This window comes from Calonectris borealis, chromosome 11, assembly GCF_964195595.1.
Source record: "Calonectris borealis chromosome 11, bCalBor7.hap1.2, whole genome shotgun sequence".
NCBI classification, from domain to species: Eukaryota; Metazoa; Chordata; class Aves; order Procellariiformes; family Procellariidae; genus Calonectris; species Calonectris borealis.
The window spans coordinates 15,822,368-15,842,049 of record NC_134322.1 but is presented as its reverse complement, the minus strand read 5'-3'; the positions used below and the strand labels follow the sequence as shown (position 1 = coordinate 15,842,049).

At 38.9% G+C, this 19,682-nt stretch overlaps 1 protein-coding gene across 16 annotated transcripts in view; it reads right to left on the bottom strand.

The window, feature by feature from the left end:
• The window catches only part of TCF12 (transcription factor 12), a 169,140-nt gene that overhangs the window by 24,639 nt on the left and 124,819 nt on the right, over positions 1 to 19,682 (bottom strand). For 13 of the 16 annotated variants that reach the window (XM_075160176.1, XM_075160182.1, XM_075160177.1 and 10 more), the window contains 4 exons: positions 6,835 to 6,940; positions 5,556 to 5,695; positions 5,091 to 5,235; positions 3,487 to 3,551 (listed from right to left, as the gene is read on the bottom strand). In XM_075160176.1, the coding sequence (XP_075016277.1) occupies positions 3,487 to 3,551; positions 5,091 to 5,235; positions 5,556 to 5,695; positions 6,835 to 6,940 (456 nt within the window). Of the gene's footprint in view, positions 1 to 3,486; positions 3,552 to 5,090; positions 5,236 to 5,555; positions 5,696 to 6,834; positions 6,941 to 16,802; positions 17,001 to 19,682 lie in introns of those variants that run through there. The other 3 variants (XM_075160190.1, XM_075160188.1, XM_075160189.1) reach the window with 3 other exon arrangements.

Genomic DNA, 19,682 nt, shown 5'->3' with positions numbered 1-19,682 from the left:
TTCAGGATTCTTGGAAAATTCATTTTGTGATGGGAACTGAACAGGTTTAGAGGCTGACGATGGACTTTAGAACATATTTTTATAGGTCATCAGTTCAAACCTGTTTTACTTGAGCAGAGACCAGGATTTGTTAGTCATCAGATGGCAGTTAAAAAATCTTCACTGGCAGTGTGGTTGATGTCTCTTCACACAGACAATATGCCATTTCAGCATTTAGCTGACAATAAACTGGGACTTGGTTAAGTTGCATATTGTATTTTTTTAACTGACAAAGCCAGGACCCGATAGACCACATGCTCCTTCCTGGCCTATCGTACTTCTTCATTAGAAAAGACCATCAGTTCCCTAATGGAAACACCTCCTCTTTTTCATACATGCCAGAAAGAAAATATATTTAAAAGAACAAACCACCTCAAACCATAGTAGGAAATTCATGCGTTGTACATCAGTATAAAAATAAATCTTGGGTGTCAGTATGGGAACTGTAGAGAGTTCCAGACAGATAAGATACAGAAAATTAAAATGATGTCAGAAAAAAGGCCATGAAGTTTCCTTTGAAACTGGTTGTTTTCCACCGCTCTACCTGCCGACTTTATTTTGCTATATTTTGTAATGGGGAAAACCTACATTATACCAAAACCACAACTAAAACACGAGGTCAGAATTCATTGGGCGTGCAGTCCCTGGCCGCTGTGCTGTTAAATGACCGATGATGAACAACCCTGACACCTTCTGCCAGGCTTAAACGGTAACATGACTCATTTTACTGCAACAAATGAGACTCCTCCTCCTATCAGTCATGGTCCATTCCAATCAGCGGGGTGCCAATATGCCAGGGTCTAATGAAAAGGCTCTTAGACAAAAGCTGCACAATTGAGAGCCTGCAGAGCCAAACCTCGGAGCTGTTAGTCCAATTTTTTAAACACTACAGTGTACATTTCAGTTAGGCTTTGTTATGTTAATGTTATTGAGTCTAAAGCAACAAAGAAACTTAATTCATGAATTACTTTTAGAAGTCAACTTCCCTACATTTTCTTTTCTTTTGTGAGGGGACCAGTGGCTATTTAACTACCAAGCCTGTACAAAGGTCTTTACCCTAGTTCTGAGGTAGGAATCAAAACATAAGTTATCACAAAGAGGTCTGATATAATCAACAAAGTTAAACAGTCCTTCTGTTTGATCTCCTCTAAATTAAAGACCAAGTGTTTTGATTTGGCATTAGGCAATGAAATAAACCAGATGTTTCTCCTGCCATATAACCCTCCATGGGCACAATCTTAAAGGGTTATTGTTTGGCAAATGTTCAGGGAAACACATTAGAAATGGCACGAATACCCAGATTTTCTTTTCTTTCTATCTATACTAGTTCATTATCCAAACTAATGCATAATCCACAGGGCTTTGGGAACTTTGTGTAAATACTTTCATGTACAATTCTCTTTCTTGCCTACCCCGAGATTAAGACCACAATTATCCAGGCTTAAACCTAAAATAAAAGAACCTTTGCAAATGTATTATCTGGCCTTACATGTTTAATCACATACTATTCTGTATGGTCTTTAATACCTAAACTGAAGAACAAATGTCGTATCCTCTGATGTTTCGCACATGAAAGGCCTATTGTGAGATGTACATCAACAGAATTTTAGAACTAGAAATTCCTCTCAACAGTTGCAGCAGTAGCATTTAAAATCCTAACCGAAAGGCATATAGCGCCATCTTAGGAAAAAAAAATATTTAAATAAAACTTTGTTCAAACAGAAAAATATTCTTGGTTTACGAGCCATCAAAAAACACGTGCGCTAGCTTCACCTGCAGGAGAGACCACCTCCCTCCTCTCCACAACCATGAGCGGTGCTCCTCGCCGAACAAGCGCAAGAAGTGTGCTGGGTGTGCGCGTGTTGCGGGGTGCGGGGGAAGCAGATGGATGAGGCGAGGGATTTGAAGTGTGCAGACTATGGCATGCACTGATAGAGCAGATGGAATGCATCACCATCAGCTATGACAGAAATGATTTATGGAATGACCTGGCTGCTCCTGCCAAGCAACAACACGGGATGACAGAAACAAGTTTCTATGACAACCAGAGCCCACCCACCAGTTAGATTAAACATTTCTGCCCTGACTTCCACTCGCAATATATTTAGAGTTTTTTCTCAAAACACCAGCCTGGCTTTCTCAGCTAGTGACTTGCGCAAAAATACCTGAAAGGACGAGAAAATAATTTAAAAAAGGAGAGCAGTGGAAAACGTCACAGAGTCCTGCAGGTCTAACTGGCCAGCATGTCAGACTTAACAACAGAAATTTTGGTCAGGCTGCAAAACAGCAGACATTCTAATACATCTGCAGAATAATGGACAGCCTGAAGTATGTAAGCATTGCTATTTCTAGAAGTCAAAATGATCCCAGTTCTTTTCTGACAGGTCTCAAACAGACAAAAAGAGAGTGTTAACTGCCCTCTAGACTTGTGAATTGTTATCTACTTCTGAATCCCCAAAAGCAACAGGGACAGCATTTTTCTCCTCAAAGCCAGTAGGTCAGAGTTCTCCTACCCAATATGGACATTGCAGACATTATCAGATCTAGTGATCTTTTAACATATGACCCTCTGGGGGATGCAAGGGTAACAGGATCTGCACGAATATGCACATTTGCATTCACTGGTATGAGGTGAGGGATGCAGAATCCAACCCAGGAATGGTCTTTTGGGGCTGCAAAATAGTCATTTCTATCTTTTAAATCAGACTTAGTCTGCCTATTTGCTACATACAAGAAATACAAAGTGCTCCCCCAGCCACTACTCCTAACTCTGAAATTTCTGCTATACTCTATAAATTACTGTTTTATAAAAAGTACATCTGACTGTATTAATACAAAAATAATTGCTGTATGCATGCATATGTAAACAGAGCTTTTAGTAGACTGAAGATACTTGCAACGTTTTACATTATCTGTATTATTCCAACAAGAGTTAAGAGTTTAAACTTTATGGATACACAGCATTTTAAAGGCTCTTCCATAAATTATAGCTATACAACACAGCATTCAAAACCTCTCAGTTTTATAAGGCCACTGAGAAAACATTTTAAACCTTGAGGCAGGATCTGCTCTAAGAGTAATGTTAAAAATATTTTACTTTAACTAGAACACTATAGGCATGGGGGGGGGGGGGGCAGGAATCAAACCCTAAACTTTTTATAATTATCTTTTACTTTGTCTAAACAACTTTCTAAACTGTATCTGCTCTACATTTTCCCATCACCTGAAAACAAAAATATCAGAATGAGTCCTCTGCAAATAAAAGCATTTTCCACTTGCTTTTTTTATAGACATTTGTCTAGTATATGACATCGTATCATAGTACAATATTTTAACTTCATACATGAAAACTGCTGATTTAATATTATAAAATGAATGAACACATAACTAATGGATGCAATGATCAAAATATGTCTTTCAGATCTGAATATCCTAACTGCTACTTACAGATGCCAATGCCTTTCCAAGTGCATCGCCTGTCTGTGAGCTTCCAGCACCATTTCCTCTGTTTCCTGTAATGTGGAAAGCAAACCCAACACTTAAAACTGAAATTTTATTTACTTTTATTATTTTATTCATCGCGTACAGTTGAGCAACCACTTTTTAAATGGATATTCTGAGGAAGTCAGTGTCAACAGAAACAGGTTCTCATTATACTTAAAAATTTAATTAAAACAATTAGATTTAAATTTAGATGCTCTTCTCTTTAAAGTCAAACACAGTATCACCGTGATAACTTAAGGACCAACAAGTGAAAGCAGTTAGAAAAAAGGCTGAAATTATTTTCTTAGGATCACAGGCTAATTTTAATGAAATGTGAAAAGAAAATCAAAATCAGAAAATTGTATTATTGCAGCTTATTTCTAAACTGTTATCACTAAAGTACTGCACGTTTCATTAATTCTTAAAGCCAAATTCACTGAATAGTTCCTTGTGTGGAACTTGCTCCCCCTGCTCTAATTCCCCGTGTTGTACTCTCATCTTTATTTTAGAAAATCCCTGAAAAGCTCTTATCCACCAAGCTTTCTGTCACCCCTGGTCTTAGTTGCATGTCAGCAGCTTTGCATGCCCTTTTGCTCCACACAGCATCAAGCCAAGAGGAGGTCCGAAACCCTGCCAACTGGAAAAGCAGAAAGGACCTGAATCCTCTGAAATATCTGCTTCACTGTAGAAGACAGACTCTTTAAAAGTTAATCTCCTTTCTGTAGTTATCAACTTCTAATGCCAAAAAATTGTATTTAATGTGAATATAAGCCATTCACATCAGAAATCCAAATCATGCAACACTCGCTGTTTCAAGTTTGTGGCAAACTTGGATTTTCCAGCCTGAATTTCCCAGGCAGATTCATTAACTGGGTTCTGTTTAAAGATCTGAGTGTAAAACATGTTCCCAAATCAAAGCCAATATAGTCACTCTAACTAAATTCCGCTTACCTAAAATGAAGCTAAGTGCAAATCATATCGAACTGACAAGGGGCGTCTACAAGCATTTAATTTCTATGGCTGCATCTTAAGATGTGCCAATATGTGCAAGGAACAGATGATCATCCTGTATTTCATGCTTTCTAGGTAAGCACAGAAGAGACTAAACCAGCCACCATACTGGCTACTCGGTAATCTCTAAATCAGTTAAAAGAGGAATTTACGATGCAATTTATCAAGCTCCCCAAAGAAACAGTCTTCCTGCCTTTCTCCTGCACAGTACCTTGGCGATACAGCAGCTCTGAGAACTGCAACACCAGAACTAGCTATATGAACATGTACATATACTAAACTATGGAAGGATAATTGCCGTTAAGTTAGATGGATACAATCTCCTGAGCATAGGCTTGGCTGCAAAAGCAAATAAACCAGTAAGTCTTAAGCTGATTGCAAAACAATTTGCCTCGTATCTCAGCCATACTGAGGACAGAAACGTCACAGTGGTGCGGTATCCCTGATCTACAAGCATCCCATAAATTAAATCTTACTAATTTTGTGCGTCACACAGCCCTCAATTTAATTTCCTCATAAAATTGAAAAACAAAAACAAAACAGGAAGAACTTTTTACCCAGAATATTATCTGATCCATTGACAGGTGGAGTGTGTGAAGCAGCTACATAAGGTGAACTGCTGGTGCTGCCACGATGGAAGCTAGACATTGGAGGAAGACTAGCATTTATATCTGTAGGTGAGACTGAATGCGGGGGATAGCTCTAGAGAGAAGAGAAAGAGACATAAGACATTAAGCAGTCTTTAAATAAATGTTGATATTTTAAGATACCAAATATACAACACCCAGCTCTTTAATAAACAAAGGGACTCATCCATCCTCTGAACAGACCACTATACAGCCACAGATTTCTACTCATACAACAGACTTAAATAAAAGGACATAAATCTAATACAGTAGTTTGTGATTTCTGACAACTGGGTTTTTAACTGACATACATGAGCAGCAAACAAGAAATGAATTCTTGTAAGTCAGATCTCCATATACAAGTACAAATACATTAATCTGTGCTGTGTATCTTACCAAACGGTCGTGTGTGTGCAGGCTGCCGTAACTGCCGGACTGGGACATGTGGGAAGAGGAGCCTCCCAGCATCCCACCATAGCCAGGCTGGCTCATGCCATTGGATGAACTCCAGAGGTCAGAAGAATTGTGGGTCCCATCTTTTTTTAATTTTTATTTTTTAATAGAAAAGAAAACAAGAAAAATACATTTAATGAAGAAGAGTACTGAGTCCTACTTTCCTTTACAAAATTATTTTAAAAGAATACAGAATTCAGTTACTCAGACTAACTTCAGCAGGGAAACGATGACCACTTTATACTGCGTCTTCTACTTTCATGCCACCACACCGTTGCTATATTTTGTTAAAAAAAAACCAACAGAAAGCCAATAGAGGCTTTATAGCTGAAATACAATCCAACCACAGCTGAGAAAATACTAAGTACTTCTGCTAATTACACAGACCTTCAGTAAGGCCAGATTTATATCAAGAGGGTTGATAAAAATTCCAGACTGAGAGAAATAATAAAAAAGCGGGTGGAGGAGAGAGAAGTTTGGCTAAACAGAGCTCATCACAAACACACAGTGCAAAACATCTATTAACCTAAAATAAGCAATTTATAGTCCAGAATACCTTAGTACCACAAAAATAAAAAAAAATTTAATAGCAGATTTAAGTAACTGAAATGACTACATTACATAAGCCTTAAACCCACATGTCAATGCAGTTTTCCTTCTGTAGCACAAACTGAGGTGCTCTGTAAATTCTGAGAGACTGTGCTTTCAATATGCTCCAAAACCTCATCAGACCACAGTATGAGCTAATTGTATGACGTGAGGCCGAGGAAATTAATTCTGCTCTCGTTTTGTTCAATGCAAACCCCCCCCTTTTTTTTTGCATGCTGGATATACAAGCATTTGAGAACTTAAGACTGTTAGCTGATATTGTACAGTCAAATTCCAGAACAGTCAAGAAGCCCTCACCTCATTTTTCTCTATCACTCCAGTGTGCTGCTCTGAAGCCCCTACAAATCAAAGGATGGGGGATTCTGTCCATCTGGCCTGGTGTATAATCCCCTTAAATTTCAGTCAGCAATTAATGTCATGAGAAAAACTTTAAATCAACAGACAGCTCCCTTCATCTAACTGTTTTAAAAGTATATAAAACTTAATCATAGGCTCTAGCACAATATGTTACCTTTACGCTTCCTCATTCATTCAGTACAACACTGGCTGACTGCAGATTTCTGCCTAAAGGACAAGAGACACCTACCCATATATTTAAAGTCATTTTACCCACCTTGCATAAAGAAAGTGCTAGCAAACATACTGCTTGGTGGCTTAGGAGACGGGTAACTTGGAGATTCTCTGTTGAAATCATCAGAACTCGGAGATGGTGCATAAACCTAAATATTGAAGAGTAATAAAAGCAGATTAGTAATATTTGGGTGTCATGCATTAAAAAACCTGTAACAGCATACAGACACAGATAGAAAGCACAAATAAAAAAAGAACAGTGTAGCAAGCTGCAGCATTTGTTGCCCTTGTTTTATTTGCTTTTTAGCAAGTTGCCACAGTACAGAGGAACTACAGTAGAATGATCCTAACAACACACTTTCTGGTGTGCCAACTCAGCCAGGTGGCCTGATAAAAGCTTGAATGCTGATTTTGCTTTCCAAGTGCATGACTCGCACAGACTTGTTGCTCAAGATAAAAAAAGCAAGATAAAACAACTGGGCCCCAAACAAATTTTATTTTAAAACAACTGCATGCCTGTTTGAATATTTAATTAGCTGGCATCCCAACAATCAGAAAGAAAAAGAACATCAAGTGACAAATGGAAAGATTTTAATGCAACCATTGTATCATCCATTCAGAAACTTGCATGCCTTTGTATAGTCATCAAAAAATATACGTAATGGAAGTCCTGAGGAATAATCCTAAAAATGCAACATTAAGCAAATTATTTTCACACTGGCCTAGCATTAAAAAAAACCAGCATCATTCTTTTTTCAGTGTAACACCACGTTGGAACGACCGTTCTCAACTTGCAAACAACGAATACTCTTAACAAGTTAAAAATCGTAAGATGCCAAATAAACATAATGATTAGAAGTCTTTCACTGCAGTGACTCTAAGAAGAAATATAAAGCATATTCAGGAATAAATAAGTCAAATAAATAAAGCCAGTATTCACAGACTCAAGGACTGTACCCGTAACATTAGTTGTTCTAAGCGATGCTATTTCTTCGTAACAGTATTTTGGTCAATATACTGAATATTGCAATGTAACTAGTGTATGTTAAAAGAAAAATCTTAAAAAAAAAAAGGCAAATTAACAAATATGGCAGCAAAGAATATCATAATGTAACATTGAAACCAGAGCATCTTTTTGTTACAGTATGCAGTATTTTTATTTTTTAATCATTGACCTCACTGGTACATACATGAGGCTTCATAAACGCATATATTAAGAATAATTTTAAAACTCTAAAGCTTACATAATGCAACTTACAAAGTGCACTATGCTCTAAAATTCAAAAGTTAATATTTTTATCCCTTCCTATGAAAATACAAGCATGCGCATATATCTCCAACATTCACATCTCTCCCTTGTCTTTCTGGGATGTTGTTTACCAAGCAAGAGAAGGGCCCGGAAAACCAAGCCGGCCAACAAAAAAGGGTAAGTTCCCCAAAAGAGAACCATTGTTCTCCCGGAGGATGATTGTTCTGATACGGATATTTAGAAAGTGAAGTGGGCAAATCCCGCTTTCATTTGCATACCAATACCCCTCCTCCCCACTCCCAAATGCTTTTCTAGCCGGCTGTTGTCAGACCAAATGGCTGGGCATGTGCCTGCAGACAGCACTCTTTTATATCAGAGGGACTGATTTACCGCTCTCTTAGACTGGTTTTACATCAACAGAATTTCAATAAAATCTATCAAACTACAGTATGATGGAATCAGGACAAGGGCACAAGGAATGAAGCCAGGGCATAGCTGTCGATACCAGCCACGTAATGAAAACGGCAGCAGGTAAAAAGATACCTGATAAAAAGGAGTTAAGTGGAAAATTTACAACTTTTAGTTGCATGCTTGTTTAACATTTTTTTTAATCAAAATAAAGGAAAAAAATTTAGGAAAGAAAGCCTTTCGGGAAGCTTTTGTTCAATATTTTACTTGCAGATTTTCAATTTATGGAATAAATGTAAAATAGAGATGCTTACCAAAGCTGAGTGACAGAATGACAATACGTTATAAGCAATGTTAACAGTACATATGTATTTACTATATATGATGATGCATGTATATTCCATGCCTCAGACATATTTTAACAGAAACGTCACTCTGTCAAATTGTAAATACTCGCAGTCCTAAGACTGCAAACATATTAGGCAAAACCGGGTTTAATTTACAAGTTCTCTGTTGTGCAGAATAACGCAGCATGTGCTATAGCTGATGGATAATCTATCACTGTCACAGGACAGCAGTGGAAACAAAGCTTTATGACATTTAGCACTGCCACGGAGATGTACACTGATTAATGCGAAATCACCTACAATGACGAATTATACTTCTTTTAAAGTGTAACATTATCAATGAGATTTGTAAATACAAGCTTCAGACTGAAATTTTAACATTTTACATAATTGGGTGATTTATAAAAACTGATTAAACACTATCTCAAAAGGGAAATTAAACTGAAAAACTCCTACAAATGTATCATTTACAGATACATATGTAAAAGCCATTAACATAATAAAAATGTTACGAATTATATTAACATAAGAGAGGCCCTTCCAAACAGCTACATGAAAGTCCTAGCACAGACACATAACTTTATATAGTTTCTGCTTGTTTTGGTATCTTAACTATAGCTTTCAAAAACATAGCTGCGATGTTATGAAGCTGCACTTGTGCCAGTCTAGATTTTTCAGATCAAAGGGTTCTTGCGGCAAAACACAACTGATGTGGTCTCAAAGACTTCATTAACTCCAGATGTGGGGAAATAGCCAGCCAATTCCACAAAAGGAGCAAGTCTCTTTTAGTTACAATCAGAACTACCCACAAATTAAAACCAGGCCTCTGATGTCATCTGATCACCTGCAGATGAGCGCCAGGTTTTTTTCTGGTTAATGACCTAATCATAATTTTTATGTTGTGTTACTACAAACAAAATTTAAAAGCAAAGGAGAAAACTTACTAAGATTAACCTGAAGTCCATGAGATGCGAAATGCAAAGGTTTAAAATAAAAAAGCTGATAAAAAAAAGATGACATTTTATTTTTAAGTCGGGAAGCGATATATCAGGGCAACTAGTTTGTTCACTTGGAAAGCCCCGCATGCACTAGGACCCCTATCCAGCAAAACGTAGCCTCTGTGGCTGCTGCCCGCAGGGGGCTTGCATGGCTGCGCAGCAGCTCCCGGTCTGTGCCCTAGTTAAAGGGCTCTCTCTTCTGCAACAGCTGAGTAAGGCAGTTATAAATATGACGTGGCTGCTCTTTTAGCTATTAAACTGATAACAGTGACTTCCAAGAGGCATCAAACCAGTTTTTCCTGGCTGACGTTCCCACTAAGAGAAGGAACACTGTTAAAAGGTCAGCCTGTCTGCAGAGTGTCCTTGAAGAGAGTTTCCAGCAGGTAGAAAAGGAGCCCATCTTCTAATCCCCTTAAATGCACTGCGCCCGAAGGCATCGGATGTGTCTCCATGCTGACAAGCAAAACACTCTCCGATTATGAATGGGAAATTCCCTTCCGATAAACGCACGCCAAAACTAGGTTTTTTACGTGACATATCAAGTGGAGGACTCTACTTTTTTGGAGCTGCGCTAGAATATACATCAATCCTAACGCTGCATGCTTCTGAAGGGTAGATGGCCTCCACAGAGGGAAGTAGGACAAATGAGTTGCAGAGGACATCAAGTCAGAGATCCACATCGGTCTCTTCACCCTGAATTGGTTTATGTTTCTCCAGTGGGAAAGGCAGGATGACAACTAAGATTTTTTTTTTTGAGGGGTAGTGGTGGGAGCTGACTTCAGAACAGAGCTGAGAAGATATTATTTGTACTACACCAGGGTTAAGCAAAACAAATGCATCATCCAGTTCTGAAATCTGCCCTGGTGATTAACATACGTGATGAACACTATCATGAAAGTTACATGGACCTAATATATCTAAAACGTATCAAAAGCTTACACACTGTGCTTCTGTTTACTAATACAAGTGCCAATAACATGAACATTAATTTGAAGATCTGGGTTTACCAAATTTTATGCTAAGTAAAACTTACAAGTCTCGTTCTATAAATGCATTTAATAAAGATAACACTTAGAGTCCTCCTGTTGGCATACTTCCTCTCAAGCAATTTTCCCATAATCTGTTTCAAATTCTTAAATATTTATCGATGTTTAATATTAATGTTAAAAGCAGATTAAAAAATAGCAATGAAGCAACCAAACCTTACTTCCGATGACCAAGGCTCCAATCATGCATACTGTTTACGGAATTATGAATTATGTTACTCATTTAAGCCTAGTCATTAACAATTCTTGGAAGTTCAGGAAAATATTTATCAAGCTGCTGGAGACAGAGAATTTTTTGAAACCAGTAGAGATGGATAACCTATTCTGTAGCTTGTAAACTCTGCTAAGTAGCCTATCTACATTCCATCAGCATCAGTCATGCACTAAGCAAGTGCGCACTGATGAATGATTTGTACATGTGGCAAAATTTTACAGTGTATTATATGCAGGTTTTGTGGCAAAAGCTAATTCTGCTGAAAGGCAGCTCTGGGAAAAAGAAACTTGTTTTCATGTTTATTGTATTTCTGACAAAATCATGTACTAAAACTTCAGGAGTGTAGAATAGTAACTATAGTTTTCCACGCTCCTCTTTACAGCAAGACAGAAGCTGCCAAAAACAAAACAAAACAAACCCGCCCTAAACTCTTGTTTAGTTGATATTTAAGCAAGATGATAAAATGAAGAGCCCTAGTATACAAGATCAGTATACCATATCCTCAATCATACTTTTTGTTTCCAATACCAGGTGTAAAGGTTCATACATCTTAAAGACTCTTCCCACCACCCAGAAAGAAAATAAAACACTCCTTCAAGAGAACAGAGCACCAGTCTTGTCTGCAAATCCAACCATAATTTTTAAGGATGGTATAAAATTCAAAGTCCTTGAAGTAGCTAAACTGAATTCCATCTTAAATAAATGTTTATGCAGTTTAGGCATGCTATACATGCCTATTTGGGTATTTTCGAAATGCAGAATCCCACTGCAATGGTACATAGCACAAATACTTTCTAGCTTCTTCCCCAGTAAATGACAATTTTAAAGTCATGTTAAAAAGTGATAGGCAAACTTACCAAAAATCCCAAATTCAGTACATGGAAACCTTTTGATCTGTTATTTTGATTTTATTTTTTAAATTGTAGTGTGAGACAGAGAGGGGAGGAAAAAGAAGGTAAGGCAGCAGGAACACCACCAGAAATAAAGAGAGGTATACAGTGCTCAAAGATTCCTTTTATATTTCATTTGCTAAGCAAAATCTCTTCCCCACACTCTTCAAACTATGCTGTTACTAAAGGAGGCATACAACTAAGTCTTCAAAAATTCCTGATTAAATTTAGATTTTAAGGAAACAAAAAAGGAAAAGTTAAAACTAACCAGCCTGTTTCTTAACCTGTTCCCTGTATTTCAGAAGGCTATTCTAGCTGTGGTAGGAATCCCCATCACCAGTATTGACCACGGGAAGATGCAGTACTAGATACAACGCTATCTTTTGCATTTGTTTTTCTCTTCTCTGAACTCACTAGTACTCCCAGTTTCTGTACCTCTGACACAGACTATTATATTTCTACAAACAGACTTCAGCATGCACGTGATTATGAAAGGATATGCACTGAGCAAACGGGGGTGTGTTACTCTTTGGTGCTCACATTTTGAGAAATATAGATCCGTCCAATACCGCACCTGATCCCATCCCTAGCTGCTTTCATTTGCCCAAGGAAATGGACATAACCTTCACTTTAAAGCATCAATAAAGCTTCTTGCAGACAAGACACCCTTCTGGCAGGGGACCACTGCTCAGTAGATTGGCAGTTCAACCCAATGGAGTGGAGCAGGGAAAACTCTCTTGGGCTGATGCACTGTAACTCATCGTTTTTTAGTGGGATTGGGGAGGGGAAAGAGAAGGGCAAGGAACAGGAAAAAAAAAAATAATCCAGCTGACCAGTGTTTACTACCTCTCTTTATTCAATGTCTACAGCCATGTACCCCTAGAGATTTTCCAGATGATCTTACATTTGTCCTGACTCACAAATGTTAGCTTTGACCTTGTCTAAGTTGCTGTGGGCAGCATATGGTACAGAACAGCTTTAATTGTACTTTTCTCCCTGTATACTAACTGGCCCAATACTAATAAAAGCAGAATTGAATTGTTCTTTTTAGCACCTGGTTGCTCCAAAATCTACGAACTGAAAACATTTTACATTGATGTTAAAAGACTTAATACATTATTTGTTGCGTAGCAGCTACAAAAAGGCGTGCTGTCGTGTCATCTAAGCATCATGCAATATTATTAACATGTTTCTCTCTGCTATAACTCTTGAGAGCGATAGCTGCAAAACAGGCATTTTCTCCACTTAAAAATACCCAAATATACACATATATACTCACACCTATGTGTATTTATTCATCTATACATACATGCCCATACGTATGTATATATGTATGCACACACAGGGACACGTTTATAAACTACCTTTTACACTCTCAAATTCTCAAGGAAAAAACATTTTCTCAAAAAAATCCCAATATAAGCTAGTTTACAAAAAAACAAATCACAAAGCATTACATATATGCAATCTCTCTCTCTCTCTGTGCTGATTTTTCTCTGTTTTTAAATAGGCATTGTAGAAATCTACTGTGAAAGATGCAGTAACTCCACCTTGGAAAAGGGCTCAATAAAATCTCAGCCTATGATGAGAAAAACCAATATTTATTCAATAACAAAAAATACTCATACATAGACTGGTATATCAAATTAACCCATACAATGCACAGAATACCACAATAATGTGTAATATATTCATAAATTTATTCTTTTATGAAATAATAGTAATAGGTGATATAAAATAAAATATAATCAATATTGTTCCTTAAAAAGATTTACTTTGGTGATAATTGACACATTACTCTATTGCGATCTATATAAAAATAATTATGCAGTACATTTAGAAAATAACCAATTTATTTCTAAACTTGTAGGTCTGCTGAAAAAAGTGGTAATCTTTCAAGTCTGCATGTTATTCTTTATGCATAAAGAAGATATAAAACTTCTCTTACTTAAATATTATTTTGGTGCTATTGCATTGTATAAAATTTAAATGAAAAGGCCCCAGTGAACGAAGAAGTTTGCTTAATTATTTATTACTTAAAAAAAGAATAAAATCAAAATGTTTAAAAAGTATAATTTAAATCTGTACTATTATTTCTACCTAAACATTTTTGCAGCTTTTTTTTAAAATGGAGGTTAGGTGTTTTGATTTTTTTTTTAGGTCTGTAGCATAGATCTTGAATGAAAGAGAAGAAAAGGTAAGAGAGATACAATTTTTATCTATAATTCAAAAAATTTTTTTCCAAAAAGGTCTATATAAAAATTTTGTAAGCCTTCCATAAACTGAGAATATTTTCTGTATATCAACAGGTAAAGGACAAAAAAAAAAACCACCACACCTCAGGCTAAATCTTCTAGTTCAATGCAAGAGCTTTATTTTCTTTACGAAACAGATTAAGATCTTTCTTCTTTTTAATTTGGTGAGGATTCTTGAAATATATGTTTCTTATAACACCTATTACACATAGCGGTGAAATTTTACTCCTTAGCAAGGGACGTGTATTAAAACACTACTTTTCACATTCATGTGTCCCTCCTAAAACATAGAGGTATTACAAAAAATGAACCTCTTCTAAGAGTAAAAACCCCTGACTTAATTTTTAAGCTTTTAATTTATGTGCCAGTGCACACATGACCATCTTTTGGGGTGCTCAGATGCTTTTTTTTTTTTGCTTAATATTAAGCTTTCTTCTGGCTTACAAATTTAAGAAGTTGAAAAGAAAAAAACATATTTAATAAAAAGTTTAAAACACACATTTTCTGCATGTCATTTCCCACTTGCTTTGTGTGTAAATAAATCAGATTTTATGTATATCAGCAGGTATCAAGTAATGTCAATATCCAAAATCTAATTCAATAATCTAAATAAAAATCTCAAACTCAAATAATGAGGTACGTACTATCAACTACTAATTGATCAAACAATACAAATAAAAGCAATAAGACATCCAAATTAGGCTTACGTACTGCTCTCTCACTAGGGAAAGGTTCATACAAATATTGGGCATACACACCAAGATGTGTGCTTCAAAAACTGTAACACAAAAACCACCCCCCCAACTTCACATATCCTCCTTCTGTATATTTTTACATTAGTAATTTAGTCCAACTTGCAGAATTCCTAGAAGAGAAAATGCTAAAAGCTAGTGAGATGTTAAAAAAATTTAAATAAAACCTTGGGCAACATGATATAGGATCATCATATGATTTGTCATCTATTTACTAACTCTTCAAGCTCATAAAGGTCACCTCTGACCCTCAACAGGCACATGCTATCAATTTTCAAGCCATGCTCTCCTACAGTACCAGCACTTCCATCTACTATATGCCTGGAAATACTTAATAAGATCAAAGCCTTTTTTCCTGCTACAAGAACAAAGAGAAATGTTGTAATAGAGTGATCTGTGCTCTAGAAAGAATAAAATCAAAACTCCATGCAAGTTATATTCCCTTTGCTTCAGGGGTATTGTATAGTTAATTTTACTTAAGTCTTATATATATCTTCACATAAAACTTCAAACAGATTGTTTTAGCCTAGGAGCAGACATGAAAGAAAAATAATTTCATATTTGAAAGACAGCTGGCATTTATACCAAAGGAAATGAAATAGAGACCAAGCAATTTTACTCAAGGTTACTCCTCCAGCATCTTCTGTTATTCAAGCAACTCATACACAGTGTCTTTAATGAATATAAAGATCCACAGTTTAATTATAATTGAACAAAAATCTTGGCAAAAAGTTTACTAATGAAGGCAAAGCTCACATAGGTCCACGAGAGGAAAAACAGCAGTAAAAAAACCCAACCTACAAAAAAGATCAATATCAGCACCTCCCTTTCTCCTATTTAATGTTATTTTTATAACAGAAGAAAGCCAAAACCACATACGAGATAAACAGACTAGAAAAAACATCCTGTGCTAAATTTACCATTGTATGCTAATTTTTATACACAAAAATCAGAACTCTTGTCATATGAACTTAAAAATTCTAAGTATCAACCATGAAACGGAAATATCCCACTCAATTTCCAGAAAGTTAAAACATAGAGAGATTTAATTTTTTCAGAATCTGCATTTTTTTTTCCTCCAGTGGTTGTAGCAATATTTTGATTATTTCGAAATCATACAAGCGAAAGGACCAGCTCCGGGCACGGCACCGTTAATGGCTGGCTAGCGGATGCTGCGTTACTCGGGCTGCACAGCGCCCGGCAGCAGGCGCGTTACCGACGCGATGGCCAGGGCTCGGGACCGGGCGATGGGTCAGCCAGAGCAGCAGTTACCGAGGTGCGCTCAAGGAGGCTGCTCTGCACCCGTCTGGAAGAGGAGAGGTAAAAAAAACCCAACAACCCCCAACGAAAAGCCGCAGGGACGCAGGAACCCAAACTTCACCACACTCTGCAGCGAGCGCCGCACCGCCAGCACCTCAGCCGGCGCGAGCGGGACCGGGGTCCGGAGCGCGCAGGGCGGGAGCGGGTCGGGCAGCGGCGGGCAGCCCGGCCCCGAGCCCGGCCCCGAGCGCCGCCTGGCTGCGGGCTGCTGCGCTCCGCACTCCCGCGGCGCCGGACGTGGTATTTCTGTCCGTAGCTGAGGAGACTTTCATCTCCCCCCGCTACACGACGCGGCCCACAAACCCCCGGCTAGCTTCTTCCCAAGACCGCTCGCCCCCCCGCTGGCCCCGGCACGGCCGCACGGGAACAGGCTGCCTTCTGGAAGGCACCCCCGCCCTCAGAGGAGCCGCGCGTGGCTGAGCGCCGGACGGGCGGGGGGACCCCCGCGCTGTGAACTTGTATTTGCCCGACGGCCGGCCGCCAGCCCCGCACGGCTGCTCAGCGGCTCCCGAACAAAGGCGGCCGCCCTTACCGTCTTCCCGTTGTAGTAGTACATGAGGGAGTTGCTGCCCACCCCGGGGACGGGGTACGCGCAGTACATGGCGAGGCTGGCGGCGGGCCGGGCTGAAGTGCACCGCCTCTCTCCACGACATCCACCCGCCCGGCCGCCCGCGCGCTTCTCCGCGCCGCCCGCGCACATGGAGCGCCTCAGAGGCGACTTATGCAAAGCAGGACTGAACCATCTCCGGCCGGGCGCGGGGGTAGGCCCGGGCGCGGGGCCCCGCCAGCCCTGCGCTCCTCCGCTCCTCCGCCTCTGCCCGCCGCGGCCCGCGCCCCAGGCCTTGCCCAGCAGCGCAGGGAGGGGGCAGGCGGGCCAGCCCACGCACGCGGGGCTGCAGAGACCGAGGGACCAGCGTGCGCACCCGAATAAATCGCGAGCTACACGGGAAGAGCAAATGGATACGTCCTGAGCGAGTTAATCTTCTACTTTTTGTTTTGATTAAATTAGAGCACTTGTGGCAGTGGCAACGCTGCTTGGTGCATCTCCAGCCACACGGCCATCTGGCTCTGCCTAAAGTTGCTTCCAGCCTTGGCAAACGCCTCCCAAGGCCATGGGGAGCTGCTAGGAGTGAGTCCCATGGGAAAGCGGGGGCACCCAGGCAGCGACACCCCAGGCAGCGCTCCCCCCCCCCCCCCCCAGCACGTTAACCAGGCCACGGGCTGCCTTCTCAACAGGGAAGCCGATGTGATGATATGGCCCTAACACAAAGACAACACACACACAAGATGCTTGGCTTTAAAAAAAAATGATGTAAATATTTTCATTTTATGGAATCATCCAAAATCCATCTTTAAGATACGGTATACAAAGTATGATGGTGGTCCTTTGGAAACATGAGCCCAGACTCCCTTTATATTGTATAATACATTTTTATATGAAAAAAGCAATCCTGTGCCCCTATAAGAAACGGAAGAAAAGAGAAGGGGGCGACCCCAACAACTTTGGCACACCACAAAAATGTGAGTTATACAATACAGCAAACAGACTGCAACTTCCAGCACAAAAATCCCTCAATATTTGCACATTATCTATGCCTGGTAAGTCTTTTTGCTTTCTTCACTGAAGAGTGGCATTAACTAACATTAACTCTTAATGAGGTGTACATTTTTTTATTCTCTACATATGAATGCAGCTCCTGGTAAGTTAGATACAGATTTCAATCCAGGGAAAAATAGGTTAAAGCAAACCCACATTTCTCCACCTCTAACTGTGTCAACTGCCAATGATGTGAATTCTCCCTGCCTCCCTCCTGACAAAAGCAGGAAAATACTTCAGGATAAGGTAAAAAAATGGGCAAAGTTCAATTCAGCAATTTACAGGGAAAGAAAGCAAGTTGCAGAAATTTGGTTCATTCTCCCAAGCACCTTGTGCATCAGGGAAATCTGAACTAAAAAGATCCACAGGGGTGACAAATTGACTACAGTAGAATACTATGGTCAGAAAAAAATCTTAGTGGGTCTTCTAAATAATGCCCATTATCTCAGGACCTAACTACTGTAGTGTCTGTCACTATACAGAATATACACATAATGACAAAAAAATATTCACACCTCCAGCTTCAAATGCTTTTTCAGTGAACTCTTCAATCAATTAGGAGACTACTGTGCTCAGAGTATGTTGGCAAATACATCCTGAAGTTTACATCAGCTGAAGAACACTTGCATTTTTACTGCAAGTCAAACCACACCTCCAGAACTATTTAACTATGCAGTAAAGCTAATGATATCTGAACTGAACTCTTCTCCAATACAAAAGGCATAGCAGCAGCAGCTGCAAAAAAGAACATCACTATACTTCAGACTATTAAATCGCCAGGCCCACAGAGTGACTTGCGGCTTCCTTCTTCCCCTAGGGACCACAAAGACCCATGTCAGTCCCCAGAGACTCTGTAAGAAGCTTTGATTTGCAGCTAACAATGCCATTCCTTAAAGCTTCTCACTAATGTTCAGGACTCTACAGATGAGATATGCTAAAAGATCTTCAGATCTTTGCACGTGCTACTTCTCATAGAGCACTAGATTAAAATCACTAATTCAGACTAATGTACATCTTTGAAAAAACCCTAAGCTGGAAAAGGTGCTTTCAGCATGCAAGAGTCAAAATAGTAAGAGAACCCTTTTCTTCTGAAATAATTCAAGCACACAAACTTTTAAATCATTAAAAATACTTCCAGGGTAACTGGAGTTGGTTCTTTGAAGTGAAGACTATCATCAAGATAGTTGTAATTGCTACTGTGCCTCCATGCACACATGCTCAATTTTCAAAATAGTTGTATTTGAGATGAAGAGCCCTCTCAAATAATAAGCATTATCCACCCATATTATAAGCAATTGAAAAAATGTTAAAACATACAGCAGAAAAAACTAACTTACTATGTAGCATTGGGAGGGGGCCTTCTCTGCATTACAACTGCCCTTTACTTGTACAGAGCAATTGTAATGAAAAGTATACAGGTAATATTAACTGGTAATATTTACTAACACAATTAACATTTATCAGTACAAGGAAATCATTGATCTTTTTCACCATCACATGGGTAAGACAACAGCAACAGTATGATCAATAAAACTGAGCAACACCCCTGCAAATGCTGTCTGTTTGTAGACAAACTAGTTTGAAGACTGGTACCTCCATAATGAGCCAATAAATGAATTTGCTCCTGAGTTACTTCCCCACAAATCAAAAGATAACAGTTTCATTTTACCAAAAAGGAAATTAGTTGTCCTACCCTCAGTTACATCAGTGGGAAAAAAACCCTGAAAATTATCACTGTATCTGCTCTACATTTACTGTACAAAAACATTGTTTCTCACAAGACATTTGCTACATTGATTCATCTTGTAGGACCAA